At 42.2% G+C, this 19903-nt stretch overlaps 1 protein-coding gene across 1 annotated transcript in view; it reads right to left on the bottom strand.

The window, feature by feature from the left end:
- The window catches only part of rpgra (retinitis pigmentosa GTPase regulator a), a 100595-nt gene that overhangs the window by 6043 nt on the left and 74649 nt on the right, over positions 1-19903 (bottom strand). The window contains exons 14-17 of the mRNA XM_072585117.1: positions 16803-16949; positions 14920-14968; positions 7942-7995; positions 2446-2933 (exon numbers count right to left, since the gene is read on the bottom strand). Of these exons, the coding sequence (XP_072441218.1) occupies positions 2446-2933; positions 7942-7995; positions 14920-14968; positions 16803-16949 (738 nt within the window). The remainder of the gene's footprint in view (positions 1-2445; positions 2934-7941; positions 7996-14919; positions 14969-16802; positions 16950-19903) is intronic.

The raw sequence follows: 19903 nt of genomic DNA on the forward strand, positions 1-19903 counted from the left end.
ACCAAATACATCATTCAGACCCATTGTGGCACTGCCGGGAATGCCATCACATAAAATGGCAAAAGAACTTCAACAAAAACTAAAACATCTTATCAGTGGACCCAAACACTCCATACAATCATCACAGGAATTTATAGACAACATCAAGAACATTAATATAGACAAAGACGAAGCAATGGTCTCATTTGATGTAACAGCACTGTTCACTTCAATTGACAAAACTCTAGCCAGAGAGACAATAGCCAACATCCTGGACAGGCAGAACAGACAACACGAAGGGGAACCTATCAGCAAGGACTGCATGCTCAAACTACTAGACCTGTGTTTGAGGACACACTACACATTCAACAACCAAATATATGAACACATCAACACTACAGGCTCACCCATCTCTGGGCAGAAGCAAGTGATGCAAAGATTGGAACAAACATCCCTACCACAAATCCAACCCAAACTGTGGATCAGATACGTAGACAACACTTTTGTTATCATTAAGAGAACAGAAATCGAGAACACACACCAGATCATCAACACCATGCTCACAGGGATCAGATTTACGGGAGAGGAGGAAACCAACAATCGACTCCTCTTCCTGGATGTGATGGTACAAAGAACACAGAATGGTCAATGCACCACAGAAGTGTACAGGAATGTCACACACACTGACCGGGTCCTGAATTACAACAGCAACCACCCAAACACACAACAGAAGCTGTATTAGGGCCCTGTTTAAAAGAGCTACAACACACTGCAGCACTCCTAACCTATGAAGGGAAGAAGAAGAAGACCTCGACAAAGTCTTCATCAAGAACGATATCCTCGCAACTTCATCTGCCTAACAAACAACGTGATGAGGACATGCCATGACCCAACACACCTAGCCACACTACTTTACATAAAATATGTCTCAGAACTGACAGCCACACTCAGACAACTTACAGGACAAAAGACCCTACACCCATCATGTGCAAGACTAACATAATTTACGTGATTCCATGCAAAGACTGCACAAAAAACTATATAGGGCAAACAGGCAGACAACAGTAGTCTGCATCCATAAACACCAACCAGCCAATAAACGCCACGACCAGCTGTCCCTAGTAGCCATACACACAGATGGCAAGGACTACAAATTCAACTAGGTCAACACAACGATCATAGGACAAGCTAAACTGAGGACAGCCACAGAATTCCTAGAAGCATGGCACTCATCCACAGACTCTATCAACAAGCACATAGACCTAGACCCAATATACTGGCCACTACAACAGACAACTGGAACCGGCAACTGGAAGCAGCAGAAACAGAACCAAATAAATTCCAGAAGAGACAGTTCACTTCACAGGAGGCTTCAAAGCATTGAAGATGTTACCTAGACAGGGGACAAAACATCTGCAATCAACTTCCCAGCTCGGCGAACATATCCACAACCACGGCATTGTTAGGTTAATTCTCATTAGATTAAAAATTTAAAGCTTACCATATGAGCACTTTGCCTGCAATATCTCAGCATTTTGTTTTTAGCATGAATAGAAGTTACATCATGATGGGTTCTCTAAACTGTGAAATTAGAAACTGGCTTAATCTGCATCTTAGTCAATATCTTTTCCTCATGGTGTAGACAGGTGAAGAGGAATACAGAACATGTGGGCAGAGTGCTATTATTCAATAAACCTCATCGCATACTTTTTTCCATTTCAGAGAATGATAGAATCACCATATTGCAGAAAGAGGAGAAAGTGAGGACTGCAGTTGCTGGAGATCAGAGTCAAAAGGTTTCCTGATGAACAGCTTATGCTCGAAATGTTGACTCTCCCGCTCCTTAGATGCTGCCTGACTGGTTGTGCTTTTCAAGCAGCACACTTTTTGCCATTGCAGAAAGAGACCATTCAGCCCATCAAGTCGCACTGACCCTCTGAAGAGCATCCCACACAGACCCAGCCCCCGAAACCCTGCATTTAACATGGCTAATCCATCTGCATATTCCTGGTCAAGGCTAATCCACCTGCATATCCCTGGTCAAGGCCAATCTACCTAACCTGCACATTTTTGGTCTGTGGGAGGAAACTGGAGCACCTAGCGGAAATCTACAGATACTTGAAGAATATGCCAACCTCACACAGACAATCATCCTAGGCAGGAATCAAACTCAGTTCCCTGGCACTGTGAGGCAGTAATGCTAACCACTGAGCCACAGTGTTGCTCTTTCTAGCATTCTGAAAAATACACAATCTTCATAATTGGCTCTTCTGACATAACAGAAATTAAAGTATTTTTGGTTGTTATGGTATATGCAAACCAACATTATCCTCTGTTTTCTTTCCATCAATATACATTTCAATTATCACTTAAGTGGCAACAAGAAGACTTATTTTACTGTCTGGCACTTAACTGCATAAAATGAAACAAACACAATAGAAAGGAGAATAGATCAAGTCTACTTACATTTTTGGTTATATTCAATAAACCATTTAATTTATCATTTATGATCTTTTTCGTTTCTCCTGAGCCCTTTGTGTCTTTTTTCCGCAAATCTTCTGTGTCATCTTCTCCTGAACTTTTTGTGTCTTCAATTTCTACTGATTGTTTTGTGCTTTCTCCATCATCTTTCCCCAAACTTTTTGTGTCACTTTCTTCCAAACTGTCTGCTTCTTCATTTCCTTCGAAACTTTCTACATTTCCATTTTCTCCTAAGCTTGTGTCTTCATTTTCTCCTAAGCTTGTGCCTTCATTTTCTCCTAAACTTTCCAAGTCTTCATTTTCTTCTAAACTTTCCAAGTCTTCATTTTCTCCTAAACTTTCCAAGTCTTCATTTTCTCCTAATCTTCCCAAGTCTTCATTTTCTCCTAAACTTCCCAAGTCTTCATTTTCTCCTAAACTTCCCAAGTCTTCATTTTCTCCTAAACTTCCCAAGTCTTCATTTTTCTGACCATCTAAAAGTAAAAAGTAATGAATACTGTTTACCCAAGTCGTTGTGACTTAAAAAAAATATTCAGGAGTAATATATGTTTTGAAACTTCTGAAACATTTGACAGCTAATGCAAGTACAATAAAGTGCGAAAGCCAAAATAACTTCTACTGTAATAGATGCTGATGGTAACTACCAGAGAAAAGGATACTCTGGTTGAAATTGTATTATTACTAAGGGCAACATTTTTTTTCTGAAAAAGATTTTCCCTTTTTTTGATCTCAATTCACCTCATGAAATCTGCAAATAATGCTTTTCCAGCTTGTCCATCCTCATTTGTGTCCTGAATCTAAAACTGAAAGCTAACGACAATAGCCTCACGCTACATTCTTCCAATTCTTCTTTCCTGTTGAGAAACACTTTGTCTGACTAGCATGACATGCATCTGAAGTGTTGAATTCCTTAATTGAGCAGGAGCTAATTGGGAAGACTAAGACTATTCCAGCAAGTTGTACCTTTAATTATTTGCAAATGCATGTAGATAGGTTTCTTGCTATCTGTTGCTGACATGTTTCAATGACCACGTGAAGAGGACAGCTCAAATCGCTAACGCTTATCTCAACAGCAAGAGTCTAATTTTTGCATCTCACTTGATCAATTTCACCTACCTGCCATTATTCTTACCACCTTTGGGTCTGGAAAGTCCTGTCCCACATTGAGACATTATGTACATATTTGTGCCAATCTTGGTTCAAATGTTTGGTTACTAATATGCATCTAGGTTATTAGTAATTCTCAAATTTTAATCTCTTGATGGTATTGTGCTCTGAAAGTTGTGTTCAAGAAGCAGTATTAGTTCGCAAATTTATATATCAAAGACCAACTTTAATAAGAAGAGGTAACATGTTTATGGGTTTTTTTCTTCTTGTTTAACTATTAAAAATCCTGAGTAATAAAATGCAGTTGAGAGGTGAGTCAAAATTTTAGATATCTCATACTATCTGAACGTAAGAATGTAATAAATCTCCAATATGTTCTTTGATGTGGAGTTGAGATAAATGGGTTTAAGATTTAACCAATATACCTTTAATATTCCTTACATGGTTGGACTAGTAAATCACTATGAAGTGCTGTAGTATGAAACAATTTTTGATGTTTTCAAGAAGATCTAACAGTGCAGATTTGCAGAATGAACTGCAATAGCACTGTATTCAAGATTGACATCAGTAGGCCATTCAGTCCAACAATAAAAACACCAATCACAGAAAGCTGTTGCTGAGTTCATCTTACTGAGTAAATCACCATCAGGAGCGACCAAATATGAACAAACTGACTGACATTTTATTTAATAGGCAAGTGCTCTGTTTAGTTCTTAATTGACAATAACACATTGAAAACTCTGCTGCTTCCATCTTATCCCAAATTATGTCTGACTCACCCATCCTCACTTCCCTTTGTAGCTCCATGCTTCCACAAAGCCCCAAATCAGAAACTGTCATTCACATGGCATCACCTCTCACACTTTAAACCACCTACACTCCACATTTCCCCTCCAGACTCTCCATTATTCTGATTGTGGCCTCCTACATTCTTCTACCTTTTGTTCTTCTATTGGTGACCATGTCTTACACGCCACCGTAGGATATTTGCCCCCTAAACCCAGAATACAGGAAGAACTAGCCATTTGGATACAGAACTGGCTCAAAGGTAGAAGACAGAGGGTGGTGGTGGAGGGTTGTTTTTCAGAATGCAGGCCTGTGACCAGTGGAGTGCCACAAGGATCGGTGCTGGGTCCTCTACTTTTCGTCATTTACATAAATAATTTGGATGTGAGCATAAGAGGTACAGTTAGTAAGTTGGCAGATGACACCAAAATTGGAAGTGTTGTGGACAGCGAAGGAGGTTACCTCAGATTACAACAAGATCTGGACCAGATGGGCCAATGGGCTAAGAAGTGGCAGATGGAGTTTAATTCAAATAAATGCGAGGTGCTGCATTTTGGGAAAGCAAATCTTAGCAGGACTTATACACTTAATGGTAAGTCCTAGGGAGTGTTGCTGAACAAAGAGACCTTGGAGTGCAGGTTCATAGCTCCTTGAACGTGGAGTCACAGGTAGATAGGATAGAGAAGGCGGCATTTGGTATGCTTTCTTTTATTGGTCAGAGTACTGAGTACAGGAGTTGGGAGGTCATGTTGCGGCTGTACAGAACATTGGTTAGGCCATTGTTGGAATAATGCATGCAATTCTGGTCTCCTTCCTAATAGAAAGATGTTGTGAAACTTGATAGGGTTCAGAAAAGATTTACAAGGACATCGCCAAGGTTGGAGAATTTGAGCTATACGGAGAGGCTGAACAGGCTGGGGCGTCGGAGGCTGAGGGGTGACCTTATAGAGGTTTACAAACTCATGATAGAATAAATAGACAAAGTCTTTTCCCTGTGGTTGGGGAGTCCGGAACTAGAGGGCATAAGTTTAGCGTGAGAGGGGAAAGATATAAAAGAGACCGAAGGGGCAACCTTTTCACACAGAGGGTGGTACATGTATGGAATGAGCTACCAGAGGAAGTGGTGGAGGCTGGTACAATTGCAACATTTAAGAGGCACTTGGATGGGTTTATGAATAGGAAGGGTTTGGAGGGATATGGGCCAGATGCTAGCAGGTGGGACTAGATTGGGTTTGGATATCTGGTTGGCATGGGCGGGTTGGACCGAAGGGTCTGTTTCCATGCTGTACATCTCTATGACTCTATGTGTATCTCCACTTCCTTCAAGGCCTGACCCTCCATTAAAATCATCTTCTGACCAAGCTTTTTGTCTGCCTTCCTAATTGTTTTTGTATCAGCATCAATATTCTTGATTATGCTTTTATGAAGCTCTGTGGACATGTCTTACATTGATGGCATTATGCAAGTGTAAAATTCTAAAAGCCACTGTGTAAAATTTAGCATAGCTTCCAAAATCAGTTATGTTTGAATTAAATTTAGCCTGAAATCATTAATGTGCGTGCATTCTGTAAGCTTAAGAACATAACTACGGTTTTTGGAAAAACTGGACAACATAATTTTGAAGTGATGTGATGTAGAGATACTTCACATTTGACACAATGCAAAATCAAGATTACCTAAGCTCTTAATTCAAAACGTCAGCATGGGTTGCTGAGTGCTGAATACCTAGCAATTTTAATAGTAAAGGGAAATCTTCATTTATAAAATGCTGCAGTGAAGCACAGCAGTCACCTATCAGTGACTCCCCCTAAATTCCTTCTGTGGTCTGTGGCCTGTTTATATCAATATGCAGTACATTTCAATCTTTGTGCACACCAGCTCGAAAGGAACAACCAGTGAACAGTCTGTATGGTTGCTGCACAGCCATATAAATACATGGCTTAAAGGACACATAGCTACATATTAACACCATTTGCATCTAGTAAAGCACAATTGCATCTAAGCAACTTAAAATCTATTTGATTTTCTTCATATACTTCATACTTTTTCAATTTATTTTATAAATTGCAAAAATATAAACATGAACCTTCTATAAAAATTATGATTGAAAATACATAGTTTAAAAAAAGACTTCTTCCATTTCAAAAGTGATTTATGCTCAGGTATAATTTGTGAGTCACTAGAAGCTTCCCAACACCGCATCCATTATTCAGTGTGATGAAGGTTTATAATATATGCTCATTTGTGAGCTTGATTTTTAAATGAGGAGTAAATGGCTTGCAGTCTTCAATGCAGGTCACTTGTCACCTGTATCTCTACGTCTTGGGGAGGGGTGGAGAGAATCATATTTGGTGAATATGCACAGATTCACTGAAAGGAAATACTTGCAATCTTCTCAGTTAAGCAATAAATTAAGCGAGTGAAGATAGGTGGGATATTTCATTGGGTATATGAAAAGATTATTGCTGTGTGGCTTGAACTTCCTTTTCGCTGTTCATGATATGATTTTCACTACTTGTCCTATTCTTTTATGTAACAAAATTATATTCTTCTATTAAAAGTACACTGGCAACCTTGTGTGGACACTTTCAGCAACTGGCAGTGAATATATTCAATACAGAAACAAAATTGTAAAAGCAAAACTATGGCCTATAAAACTAGGTTTCAGTCTAGGATCAAATTTGTACAGGAGCACCAGTCACCAGGATTATAAGAAAGTTTTCTTGTGCAAATTGGCTATTTAGCCATCGAGAAGAAAGTGAGAACTGCAGATGCTGGAGAGTCACAGTCAAAAAGGGTGGCGCTGGAAAAGCACAGCAGGTCAGGCAGCATCCAAGGAGCAGGACAGTCTATGTTTGGGCTGAAGCCCTTCATTAGGAATGTCCATAAACATTAACTAGCTAGCAATGTCTCAGAAGTGCATAAAGATAACTGCCTGAATATTTAGAAAGCATTCAGGATCAGTAGCCTTAGTTTTTTTTTCCCCCCTATTTGTAACAACTACATTGTCATCATGGTTCAGGTCAGCTATGATTTGGAGATGCCGGTGTTGGACTGGGAGGTACAAAGTTAAAAATCACACAACACCAGCTTATAGTCCAACAGGTTTAATTGGAAGCACACTAGCTTTCAGAGTGACGCTCCTGATGAAGGAACGTCGCTCCGAAAGCTAGTGTGCTTCCACTTAAACCTGTTGGACTATAACCTGGTGTTGTCTGATTTTTAACCAGGTCAGCTAAGTTAGCATAAAGCCTAGGACCCTCTGGCTTATGTGGTTTAATATCCTACAGAACAGTTTAATTGCCTAATAATTTATTGTGAGAACTAATATTTTAACTTTTCCTCAAATAGCATAAATATAATACTAGTCACATGATGGACCTATGAAATACAAGTCAAAGTACACCATGCAGCTCCTTGAGCCCGCTTCAGCATTCAAAAAGATTGAGGCGAAAAATGGGATTGGATTAGTAAGGTCTTTGTTCTTGACTGGGACAGACTTGATGAGCCAAAGCACCTTTCTGTATGCTGTAGACCTTTATGACTCTAATTTCCTTTTAACTAAAGCATGCTTATCCGTCCCATTACCTTGAGCTCCTCTATTTGCATCTGTAGGACATGTCGTGTCTCCTGTGGGAGAATCTAAAAACCAGACAGCATAATTGCAGAGTAAGGTTTTGCTCATTTAAGACAAAAAGTCGTTAATCAGTAGAATTCTTTACCACAGAGGGCCATCAAGGTTGGATGATTAAGTATATTATGGTCTTAAGTATATTCAAGTATATTAAGTATATTCAAAGCTATATAGACAGAGTTTTAAGTAGTAAGGGAAACTAGTGTTGTGAGATAAGGTATGAATATGGAGTTGAAAATTACCAAATCAAACATGATCTCATTGCATGCCAGAGAAGACTCAATGTGCAGAGTATCCCACTTCTGCTCCTACTTCTTACAATCGATAATCACTTTCGTGATCAATTCTAACATTTCCTCATTACAAGCATCAAGCAAACTAGACTATGGTTGTCTGTTGCTGAAAATGTGTTGCTGGAAAAGCGCAGCAGGTCGGGCAGCATCCAAGGAGCAGGAGAATCGACGTTTCGGGCATGAGCCCTTCTTCAGGAATGAGGAAAGTGTGCCCAGCAGGCTAAGATAAAAGGTAGGGAGGAGGGACTTGGGGGAGGGGCGTTGGAAATGTGATAGGTGGAAGGAGGGTCAGGTGAGGGTGATAGGCCAGAGTGGGGGTGGGGGGCAGAGAGGTCAGGAAGAAGATTTCAGGTTAGGAAGGTGGTGCTGAGACAAGGTGGGGGGAGGGGAAATGAGGAAACTGGAGAAATCTGAGTTCATCCCTTGTGGTTGGAGGGTTCCCTAGGCAGAAGATGAGGCGCTCTTCCTCTAGCCATCGTGTTGCTATGGTCTGGCGATAGAGGAGTCCAAGGACCTGCATGTCCTTGATGGAGGGGGAGGGGGAGTTGAAGTGTTGAGCCACGGGGTATTTGGGTTGGTTGGTCCGGGTGTCCCAGAGGTGTTCTCTGAAACGTTCTGCAAGTAGGAGGCCTGTCTCTCCAATATAGAGGAGGCCACATCGGGTGCAGCGGATGCAGTAAATGATGTGTGTAGAGGTGCAGGTGAATTTGTGGCGGATATGGAAGGATCCCTTGGGGCCTTGGAGGGAGGTAAGGGGGGAGGTGTGGCCGCAAGTTTTGCATTTCTTGCGGTTGCGGGGGAAGGTGCCGGGAGTGGAGGTTGGGTTGGTGGGGGGGGGTAGACTTGACGAGGGAGTCATGGAGAAAGTGATCTTTTCGCAACGCTGATAGGGGAGGGGAGGGGAGGGAAATATATCCCTGGTGGTGGGGTCCGTTTGGAGGTGGCGGAATGACGACGAATGATACGATGTATATGGAGGTTGGTGGGGTGGTAGGTGAGGACCAGTGGGGTTCTGTCCTGGTGGTGATTGGAGGGGTGGGGCTCAAGGGTGGAGGAGCAAGAAGTGGAGGAGATGCGGTGGAGAGTATCGTCGATCACGTCTGGGGGGAAATTGCTGTCTTTGAAGGAGGCGGCCATCTGGGTTGTTCGGTATTGGAACTGGTCCTCCTGGGAGCAGATGCGGCAGAGACGAAGGAATTGGGAATACGGGATGGCATTTTTACAGGGGGCAGGTTGGGAGGAGGTGTAGTCTAGGTAGCTGTGGGAGTCGGTCGGTTTATAGTAAATGTCCGTGTTGATTCGGTCGCCCAAGATAGAAATGGAGAGGTCTAGGAAGGGGAGGGAGGAGTCTGAGACGGTCCAGGTAAATTTGAGGTCGGGGTGGAAGGTGTTGGTAAAGTGGATGAACTGTTCAACCTCCTCGTGGGAGCACGAGGCAGCGCCGATACAATCATCGAAGTAGCAGAGGAAAAGGTGGGGGGTGGTGCCATTCTAGCTGCGGAAGATGGACTGTTCAACATATCCTACGAAGAGCCAGGCATAGCTGGGGCCCATGCGGGTGCCCATGGCTACTCCTTTGGTTTGGAGGAAGTGGGAGGTTTGGAAAGAGAAGTTGTTCAGGGTGAGGACCAGTTCAGTCAGTCGAAGGAGGGTGTCAGTGGAAAGGTACTGGTTGGCACGGCGGGAAAGGAAGAAGTGGAGGGCTTTGAGGCCTTCGTGATGGGGGATGGAGGTGTATAGGGACTGGATGTCCATGGTGAAGATAAGGCGTTGGAGACCGGGGAAGCAAAAATCATGGAGGTGGTGGAGAGCATGGGTGGTGTCCCGAATGTAGGTCTTGGACTAAGGGGGACAGGACCATGTCGAGGTATGTAAAGATGAGTTCGGTGGGGCAGGAGCAGGCTGAGATAATGGGTCGACCAGGGCAGTCAGGTTTGTGGATTTTGGGCAGGAGGTAGAAACGGGTGGTGCGGGGTTGTGGGACTATGAGGCTGGAGGCGATGGATGGGAGATCCCCTGAGGTGATGAGGTTATGGATGGTCTGGGAGATGATGGTTTGGTGGTGGGAGGTGGGGTAATGGTCAAGGGGACAGTAGGAGGAAGTGTCCGCGAGCTGGCGTTTAGCCTCAGCGGTGTAAAGGTGGGTGCGCCAAACTACTACCGCGCCTCCCTTGTCTGCCAGTTTGATAGTGAGGTTGGGGTTGGAACAGAGGGGGTGGAGGGCTGCACGTTCCGAGGGTGAGAGGTTGGAGTGGGTGAGAGGGGTGGAGAGGTTGAGGCGGTTAATGTCGTGGCGGCAGTTGGCTATGAAGAGATCGAGGGCAGGTAAGAGGCCAGCACGGGGTGTCCAGGTGGATGGGGTGTGTTGGAGGCGGGAGAAGGGGTTGTCAGAGGGTGGGCGAGAATCCTGGTTGAAGAAGTAGGCGCGGAGATGAAGGTGGCGGAAGATGTTTCGCCGCGCGTTGAACTTGTTAATCCGAGACTGTAGGAGAATGAAGGTGAGGCCTCTGCTGAGGACTGATCTTTCATCCTCAGAGAGGAGTAGTTCTGGAGGGATGGTGAAAACACGGCAGGGCTGGGAGCTAGGACCTGGTGTGGGGCTGGAGCTGGGAGTTGGGGCGGGGTGAGGCGTGTGGATGGAGATCAGCGTGGGGGCGGGGTTAGGTGTGGTGACGGATATTGGCGTGGGGGCGGAGACGCATGCGGCGTGGTCGTTGTGCAGGTTAGTGATGTCACTGGGGGCGGAAGTGGTTGCGGCGACGGCAGAAACTGTGTTGTTCCCAATAGCCGTGGACTGCGCGGAGGCCGCGAATCTGTTGGCGATGGTCTTCCTGGCGATCGTGGAGGCGGTTGTCTGGGCAGCGATCACGGAGGCTGCAAGGTCGGTGGGGGCGGAAGTGACATCATGGTTCGCGGCAGCGGTTGCTGCCGTGGGCGCTGCAGCGGCCGTGTGGTTAATGGCGCCCGAATGATTTCAGAGGCCGATGGAAGATTCTGGAACAGTTGAGGAACCCAGAATGTGGGGGTAAGTACATGAAAGTTTTTGGTACTTACTGTCTTTAATTTCCGATATGGCTAGGAAGAACTGTTTGTTTAGTGCATGGATTCTTCTGTGGATGAAGAACAGTAGACGTCCTTTACAGGTCGTGAAGAGTGTTGTCCTGAGCTGGGGTAGGGCTGACTGCAGGGAATGTAGGTAGCGGCGCATGGCTGCAAGCGTGAAGCAGAGGATCCAGAGGGAGGTCTGTTGCTGGAGGCTTTGGATTTGTTGTAGGTACTGCTTGTCCTGGTTGGGTCCAAATTTTGTTGGTCTGAACTTGGTCCGGAGTCCGTGTGGAGTCAGTCGGTTCCGTAGACAGGTGCTGAGGAAGGAGATGTGGCTGTGGTAGCGAGTCTGAGAGCGTGGCTGAAGAGCTTCTGGGCAGAGGAGATGACCTGGGGTGTGCAGTGAGAGTGGGACTCACTGAAATCCTTGTAGAGGGAGGAAGAGAGCTTCTTCAAGGAAGGCATCCTTGCAAGAGGATTCGCAGTAGGTTAAAATCTTCTAGGAGAAAGTGAGGACTGCAGATGATGGAGATCAGAGCTGAAAATGTGTTGCTGGAAATGCGTAGCAGGTCAGGCAGCACCCAAGGAGCAGCAGAACCGACGTTTCGGGCATGAGCCCTTCTTCAGGAATGAGGCTAAGATAAAAGGTGGGGAGAAGGGACTTGGGGGAGGGGCGTTAGAAATGCGATAGGTGGAAGGAGGTTAAGGTGAGGGTGGGGGTTGGGGCGGAGAGGTCAGGAAGAAGATTTCAGGTTAGGAAGGTGGTGCTGAGTTCGAGGGTTGGGACTGAGACAAGGTGGGGGGAGGGGAAATGAGGAAACTGGAGAAATCTGAGTTCATCCCTTGTGGTTGGAGGGTTCCTAGGTGGAAGATGAGGCGCTCTTCCTCCAGCCGTCGTGTTGCTATGGTCTGGTGATGGAGGAGTCCAAGGACCTGTATGTCCTTGATGAAGTGGGAGGGGGAGTTGAAGTGTTGATCCATGGGTTAGTTGGGTTGGTTGGTCCGGGTGTCCCAGAGGTGTTCTCTGAAACGTTCTGCAAGTAGGAGGCCTGTCTCCCCAATATAGAGGAGGCCACATCGGGTGCAGCAAATGATGTGTGTGGAGGTGCAGGTGAATTTGTGGTGGATATGGAAGTATCCCTTGGGGCCTTGGAGGGAAGTAAGGGGGGAGGTGTGGCCGCAAGTTTCGCATTTCTTGCTGTTGCAGGGGAAGGTGCCGGGAGTGGAGGTTGGGTTGGTGGGGGGTGTGGACTTGACGAGGGAGTCACGGAGGGAGTGGTCTTTTCGGAACGCTGATAGGGGAGGGGAGGGAAATATATCCCTGGTGGTGGGTCTGTTTGGAGGTGGCGGAAATGACGACGGATGATACGATGTATATGGAGGTTGGTGGGGTGGTAGGTGAGGACCAGTGGGGTTCTGTCCTGGTGGCGATTTGAGGGGTGGGGCTCAAGGGCGGAGGTGCAGGAAATGGAGGAGATGCGGTGGAGAGTATCATCAATCAAGTCTGGGGGGAAATTGCAGTCTTTGAAGGAGGCCATCTGGGTTGTACGGTATTGGAACTGGTCCTCCTGGGAGCAGATTCGGCGGAGATGAAGGAATTGGGAATATGGGATGGCGTTTTTACAGGGGGCAGGGTGGGAGGAGGTGTAGTCTAGGTAGCTGTGGGAGTCGGTTGGTTTATAGTAAATGTCCATGTTGATTTGGTTGCCCGAGATAAAAATGGAGAGGTCTAGGAAGGGGAGGGAGGAGTCTGAGACTGTCCAGGTAAATTTGAGGTCGGGGTGGAAGGTGTTGGTAAAGTAGATGAACTGTTCAACCTCCTTGTGGGAGCACGAGGCAGCGCCAATACAGTCATCGATGTTACAGAGGAAAAGGTGGGGGGTGGTGCCAGTGTAGCTGCGGTTGTCTGTTTTGTATGACTGTTCATCCTTCAGTGTTATACGGGGGAACCTCGATTATCCGAACGACGTGGGTGGAGAGTATTTTGTTTGGATAACAGAGTTTACCCAAACATCAAGATCTTAAGATCTTCTTCGGATAATCCGAAATTCAGATAATCGGGGTTGTACTGTACATGCTATTTGCCAGTCCAATAGAACCTTTCTTGAATCTAAGGAATCGTAGAAAGTTGACACCAATGAATCTGTCACCTCAGTACGCAGTTTGCTTTGTACCGTGTCCCTGGTGATTGAAATTTTGGTAAATTCCTCTCTCCCTTCCACATCATGATTTACAACAACAACTTTTAATTTTTTTGAATCCTCTATCATGAAGGGAAAGACAAAATATTTGTTAGTATCATCCACCACTTTATTATCATCTACTATTAGCTCCCATTCTTCCTCTGGAGAACTAATACTCACTTTGTTTATCCTTTCTTTTTAATAACCAGTAGAAACTCTTGCTATCTGTTTTTACTTCCCAGCCAGCTTCCTCTCATACTCCAAATCTTCCCCCAATTAAACATTTAGTCACTTTCTGTCGTTCTTTATATTTTGAACAACCATCTGACCAGCCAGTAATCTTTGTGTAATTTATATGCTTTTTCCTCAAGTTTGACGCGTTCTCCAACTTCCTTATTTAACCATGTAAAATTCAGCCTAATTGTGGTCTCTGCAACCTAGCCTTAAACTCTGAGGTAATTCATAAATCCTGTCACAATACACAATACCAAGATAACCTGATGTCGAGTCGATACAAAATGCGCTGCTTGAAGAAATCATTTCAAAAGGATTCCATGAGCATTGCAATTTTCAAATCTGATTTTATCTAGATTATATATAGATTAAATTCACTCACGATTATTACTGTCCCATTATCAAAAAGCACTTAATATTTCCTCCCGTATACTTTGTTCTATATTGTTATTTCTGTTAAAAGGTGTATCGACCACTCCCACAAGTAACTGTTCTCATTTCCAACCAAACGGATTCTGCATTCTGATTTCCTGAACTAAGGTCACTCTCATTACTCCACTAATACCATTCTTGATTAACGGTGCTATCCTCCACCTTTACCCAGCTTCTTACTTTTCTTCTTGAATGTCATACACACCTCAATATTCAGGACTATTCCTTGTCATCCTCATGCCATAACCCCATAATGGCTATCAGATTGTCAGTGTGCAAAAGTCCAAGAATTTCATACAGTCCTCAAAGCCCTTTGTTTTACATTATAACTACATAATTATGACTGCCTCAATATTAAAACGTCTTTGAAATGAAGAACAATAAAAAAAATTTACACTGGCCAATAGCTATTATAAACAATCAAAGTAGACTTACGTAAAAAGTATACATTTATCTGCCCAAAATCTTTTCTTACAGGGGAAGGAGATGATGCAAACAATTTTAAGTTAAAATATCTGCTATCTGAAGTGTGCCGTGGAAAACAAATTTCCAGTAACCAATTTGCAAAGATCGAACAATTGGCTCTCTTTAATTCAACAGTCAAAGTTTCTCGTATTGTAATGAAAACAGCAAGTTTGATGATGTAGATATTTGGGGTGGTGACAAAAGACTAACAAAGATATGTGTTTTAAGGAGAAGAGGAAGTTGGAGAAGAGGGTTCAAACACTGCATAATAAATACATACCTTGCTCATCTTCTTCAGATTCTGCATTTTCTCGATTAATTGATGTTACCTTGCAAAAAAAATGCAATGGCAATATTAAAAAAAAAGACATCCTCACAAGTTAAGATCTCAGTAAAATGAAAGTGAGTGATGAAAGTAGGGTACATTATCTATACTTAATAGCAACTCAACACAATATGCATTGAACCATGCTACTCAGGAAGATGCCAGGGGATGTGGAGTTTTTTGTTTGTTTTAAGGCAACAATTGGCCTGCTTCTGTACTCAAAAATTCTATATCTGCAAAGTCTGCTGACTCTGCCATCTTATGCATGCCCTCTGCTTTGTACCACCTTGCCTTCATCTACCTAGAGACTGAATTCCAGAAATGCCTCTTACCCAACTTCCTCTTCTCCTTAAAACATATATTTTTGTTAGTCTTTTGTCACCTCCCCAAATATCTACCCCACCAAACTTGCTGTTTTCACCACAGGTGCTTTACCTGATCCTACCTCCTGCAATTTCCAACCCTACGTTGTCTGCAGCCCACACACCATCGGTCCTGTTTACGACAGGTTTTGCTTGTCCTCATTCATTGTTCCATTTCCAACTTGCTTTTCTCCCATTCCTCTTGCCTTCCTCAGCATTCTGACCAGTGTTATTGTTCTGATTTGACACAGACCTTGTTAAACCTACTCACCCTCAGTGAAAATTATTTCCAGTCTTTACTTGTCATACTATATACAACATGCTAAAAGTCCTATTTCTCCTTGACTCTTGTCATAAACGTCACTGTTGATGAAGCCATCTAATGAACACCCTTTAAACAGAATGTGGTTGAGAAATCTAATAATGGGTTCACCACTTATGTCTAAGCCTAGCCTCACCTGTTCATGTATACATTGGGATTCTGACAATTTCACATGCTATAATGTCAAAGCGATCCTGGAGGACAATTGCTATCCTGATCAAAACATTGCACAACATGAGAAAAAAAAAATTGGAATTGGACAAAAGGCTGTCAGTTTGGGACTTAATAAGGGCCCATGAACTACCTAAAATTACTCTGGAAAGGCAAAAGTATCTCAAAAGTTTGAGCAACAGTTTAATCAAGCCACTTTTCACTGCTACTATCACCAGGATGCTGTCTTGAATCCAAAAAGACATTCTGCCCAGCACCACTTTAGCAATATTTTCTTTAAATATCAGTATTGGTAAAATGCCAGGTAGATGGGCCATATGTCCTAACAAGTTATTTACCATGCATCAAACAACATGTTCCTTTGATTATTCATGATCAGGAGATTGCAGCCCATTCAATTGGTCCATGTTTGCAAACCCCAAAATAAAATATCTACTGTAACCTGTGATTGGATATCAGATCTGAACAACCCTCTGCGCTAGCAACTAAATTAACAATCAACTCAAGATAATTGGTCAAGCTTAGAACATTTAAGGTTGCTAGAAGTGACACATAATCATACGAAGCAACCCATTCTCTGCAAACTAAAGGGTTACATTGAAGCCTAGTGCCTTTTTTGAACTACCTAAGAGTTTAGAGAGGCTACAGTGTCCTGTTGTTTTCTCCATATGAACACCTCAACCAATCACTTGCCAATAAATCAGCACCCTTTTTTTGTGATATAAATTATGACCGCTTGAAATTTAGCATTCTTATATTTGCCCTGATGAGTGCAAGACAAACAGCTTCAGTAACACTTCACTCTTTTCAAAAATATGCAAGTTCTGTAGTGCCAAACAAATACAATTTTTAAATTTAATAACATATATTCTGAAAACGTACAAAACCAATCATGCTAAGGTAAAAGGAGCTTCTCTAAGCAAATTAGGGTAAACTAGGGAAAGTTAGTGTACAAATATCTGACATTTATCCTATTCACTTACATAATTTTCTCTTTCATTATCAAATCTGAGTTCTTTTTTTGCCATTGTTTCACCATTATCCACCTCATCCACATTGTCAATCAATTCTTCATTATCCTCTTTTTCATGGTTCTCATCTTCAACTTCTTCATATTGTAAAATCTCCTTCTGCAATGAAAGATAATTTATCTTGATATTCATTATATTTCCATTCAAAGGAAATTACAAGAAAACAAAAATGCTGATTGTATATGGTGGAGTAAAGTTTTTTAAAAGAATTGTTAAATGAATAATAGAAAATAATATGTGCTTATATTTATATTGTGCCTCATTTTGGTAAATCTGCAAGTAATCAATTTGCAAAGTCCTGATCTTACACATACTAAGGCCAAATATTGTAACAAATGGAATGATGAGAAATATTTTATATATTACATCCTATACAAAACTGAGGTGCTACTATACATTTTGAAAACTGATGCAATTTATTTTAATGTTGCTAGAAAGCAGACATTTATTTTGTGAACACTAAGCATAAGCAACTTACACATAAGTTGCACTTTTCCCTTCAGTGTTATTATCTGTTGGCATATATAAACTGTGTCTTCACTATCAATAAACATTTGACTTGGAGGTGCCGGTGTTGGGCTGGTCTGGACAAAGTTAAAAATCACACACTTCTAGGTTCTAGTCCAACAGGTTTATTTGGAAGCACTCACTTTCGGAGTACCGTTCCTTCATCAAGTAGTTGTAGCAAGAAGCATTTGGTTTACTTTATTAATACTTCTTGGACTTTGCAAGAATGCTGAATATTGCAATGTCAAACCTTCTCAGTTCAGTTAGGTAATAATCCATTTTGAAAATTGCTAATTACAGTTGACAATGTATTCCTATTACCAGAAATACATCTATACTTAACAGAAATTCCATTTTTCAGCATCTGTGATTAAGATTTATTGCAGAATATCATAGCATCGGTTAAATATTCTTTAGGAATCCTAAAAAATTATCAGGAGCTGGAATGTGGGAACGTAGTTGGTGGGCACGACATTCCAGGATTATGGCATTCGTGTTGACAAATCAAATTTAAAATGACAATTTGTATCCCTAAGACAATAAATATTGCCATATTTCAAACTTCTACTTCAGCCATTTATGATCTTTACTTCCAAAGGAAGTTATTTTAAAATTTAGAAATATGAATTAATTATATGGATACAATCCCTAATAGGAAAATTAGTTCTTGAAATCTCTGTACCACCTCAAACAGGTACTCACTCAGCTTTTTATTCTGCATATTAAGCTACCACAAATATTCTGTCTCAAACAGCTAAGCTAAAAAAAATTCAAGCTTAACAAGGGCTTCTTAGTGTCAGGTTGGCCTTTTTCCATCAAAGTCTGCCATTTAATAATACTCTATTGCTTTAATGGTTGTAGCCACGTAAGATGCCAAGATTAATAAATAAAATATATATAATAATGCCTTTAAGATGGTTTAGCTATGCTTTATATATTTTGAATCATAGAAGTATCCCTTTGCCTCCAAATCTGAAGGTAAATAGACTAAGGTTTACTAATCATTTGAAATTGCATACTAACTTTCAAACCACTATATTATCACTTTGAATGACCCACTTTTATTATTTTTTCATTCTATCATAGGATGTGGGTATCATTGACAAGTACTTATTGTCTACACATAATTGCCAAAACTGAGCGCTATTTCACAGAGCAGTTAAGATTGCATTACTTGCTGAAAAACTGAAGTTACCTCCAGGCCAGACCAAGCAAAGAGTTCTTTCCCTACAAGGTATTAGTGAACTAAATGTGTTTTTTATAAGTTAATGATAGTTGCTATCGTCTCCATCACTAAGACTAACTTTATACACCGGATTTACTTTGTAAAAATGATTATTCATTCAGTATGTGGACATTCCTACACCATCCCTAATTGCCTTTGAGCAGGTTGCGCTAAGCCACCTTCTTAAATTGCAGCAGTCTTTGGGTTTTAGGTACACCCACAATGCTGTTCCAGGATTTTGAAACAGTGACAGCACAGGAACAATTATACAGTCCCAAATCAGGATGGTGCGTGGCTTGGAGGGGAACTTGCAAGTTCCCATGCATCTGGGTGGTAGAGGTCATAGGTTTCAAAGTTGCTGTTAAAGGAGTCTGGATGAGAAGCTGTTGTACACCTTGTAGATTGTACGTACTGATGTCGCCTTGCATTTGTGGTGAAGGGAATCAATGTTAAAGGAAGTTCATGGAAGACAAATAATTCAGTTGTATTATCCTAATTGGCATTGAATTTTTGAGTATTGCTTTTCCTGTTTTAACTCTTTAATTTCTTACTTAACTAACAGCAATATGGAAAATTGCACAGGCTTCTCCTGAGCACAAAAAGCAGCACAATCCAGCCGAGCCAATTGTTGTCTCATCAGTCTACACTTGATCAGTTGTAAAGTAATGTAAGGGATCATCAATTGTGCTATTAAGCAGCACTTGGTTATTAATGACATGCTCATTGATGCTTAAATTGCATTAGAGTCACTCAACTACTTACCTCATTACAGTCTTGGTTCAAGCATGGATAAGAGAGTTGCATTCCAGAGGTGAGGTGAGAGTGACAGCCCTTGACACTAAGGAGCTCTACAAAACTAGAGTCAATAAGGAAAACTCTCTGCTTATTGGAATCGTATTTAGCTCAAAGGAAGATGGGTGTTGCCGTTATTACAGGTCAGTCATCTGAGTCCAAAGACATCTCTTCAAGATTTTTTCGGTAGTGTTGTAGGCTCAACCATCTTGAGCTAATTCATCAATGCCCTTTCTTCCATCAAAATGTCAGAACCTAGATGTTCACTGATGGTTGCAAAATGTTCAACACCAATTGCAGCTTCTCAGATACTGCTCAGAAACTTCAAAACGCATAGTCATTTCCATCTAGAAGGACAAAGGCAGCTCTAACGCCAATCTCGAAACCCCAGGAAACCATAAGACTGTCAGCCTGACATCAATAGTGGGAAAACTGATGGAGGTCAGAATACAAGAGAAGGTAAATAAATAAATAAAGAGAGAAAAATAAGTTCATACTAGACAGTCAATGTGGTTTTGTCAAGGGCAGG

This window comes from Chiloscyllium punctatum, chromosome 15 (assembly GCF_047496795.1).
Source record: "Chiloscyllium punctatum isolate Juve2018m chromosome 15, sChiPun1.3, whole genome shotgun sequence".
In the NCBI taxonomy this organism is placed as follows: Eukaryota; Metazoa; Chordata; class Chondrichthyes; order Orectolobiformes; family Hemiscylliidae; genus Chiloscyllium; species Chiloscyllium punctatum.